This window comes from Cariama cristata, unplaced genomic scaffold (genome assembly GCF_000690535.1).
Source record: "Cariama cristata isolate BGI_N322 unplaced genomic scaffold, ASM69053v1 scaffold19999, whole genome shotgun sequence".
In the NCBI taxonomy this organism is placed as follows: domain Eukaryota; kingdom Metazoa; phylum Chordata; class Aves; order Cariamiformes; family Cariamidae; genus Cariama; species Cariama cristata.
In genome coordinates, this window is record NW_009637642.1 from 6,862 (window position 1) to 7,382 (window position 521).

The following is a 521-nucleotide window of genomic DNA, read 5'->3' on the forward strand; positions in this document are numbered from 1 at the left end:
GACCTCCCCTTCAATGCGGCGTGTGTAGAGCAGTGGGAAGACCTCCCTGAGGGTGGCCAGGACATACTCCTTCAGTTGGGCATCACGGCACACCAAGTTGAGCACGAAGACTCCTGCAGCAGGGTGAGAGGGTTGGGAGTTCAGACCAGCCCGCCTACACTGCCCTGCTCCCCGTCTCCCTGGGGGAATGCGGCCGAATCGGTGCCACCCTGGTGCAAACATCTCCCCTGCAGCAGCACGAGGAGTACCGGCACCTCCCCGCCGTGCCCTTGGCCCAGCTCCACATCCCTGCTGCCACACGGGTCGTTCTGTTCCCAGGTACCGCCGACACCCTCTGCCTTCCCACAGCCTTTCTTGGCCTCCCGAGATCTTCCCACAGCCTTTCCTGGCCTCCCGAGATGTCTCAGCCTGCCTGGCCCAGCAGTGCAGTGGGCCATCCCCTCCACCCTGCTCCCTGCTGTCACAACACCCACTGAAACACTCGAATCCAGGAGCAGCGGATGCCACGCAGCAACCCTGGC

At 63.7% G+C, this 521-nt stretch overlaps 1 protein-coding gene across 1 annotated transcript in view; it reads right to left on the reverse strand.

Annotated features, from left to right (window-relative positions):
* Positions 1-3: 3 nt before the first annotated feature.
* The window catches only part of METTL13 (methyltransferase like 13), a gene marked incomplete at its 3' end in the record, with an annotated part of 4,436 nt that continues 3,918 nt past the window's right edge, over positions 4-521 (reverse strand). Inside the window, exon 7 of the mRNA XM_009708420.1 lies at positions 4-113. Within this exon, the coding sequence (XP_009706722.1) occupies positions 4-113 (110 nt within the window). The remainder of the gene's footprint in view (positions 114-521) is intronic.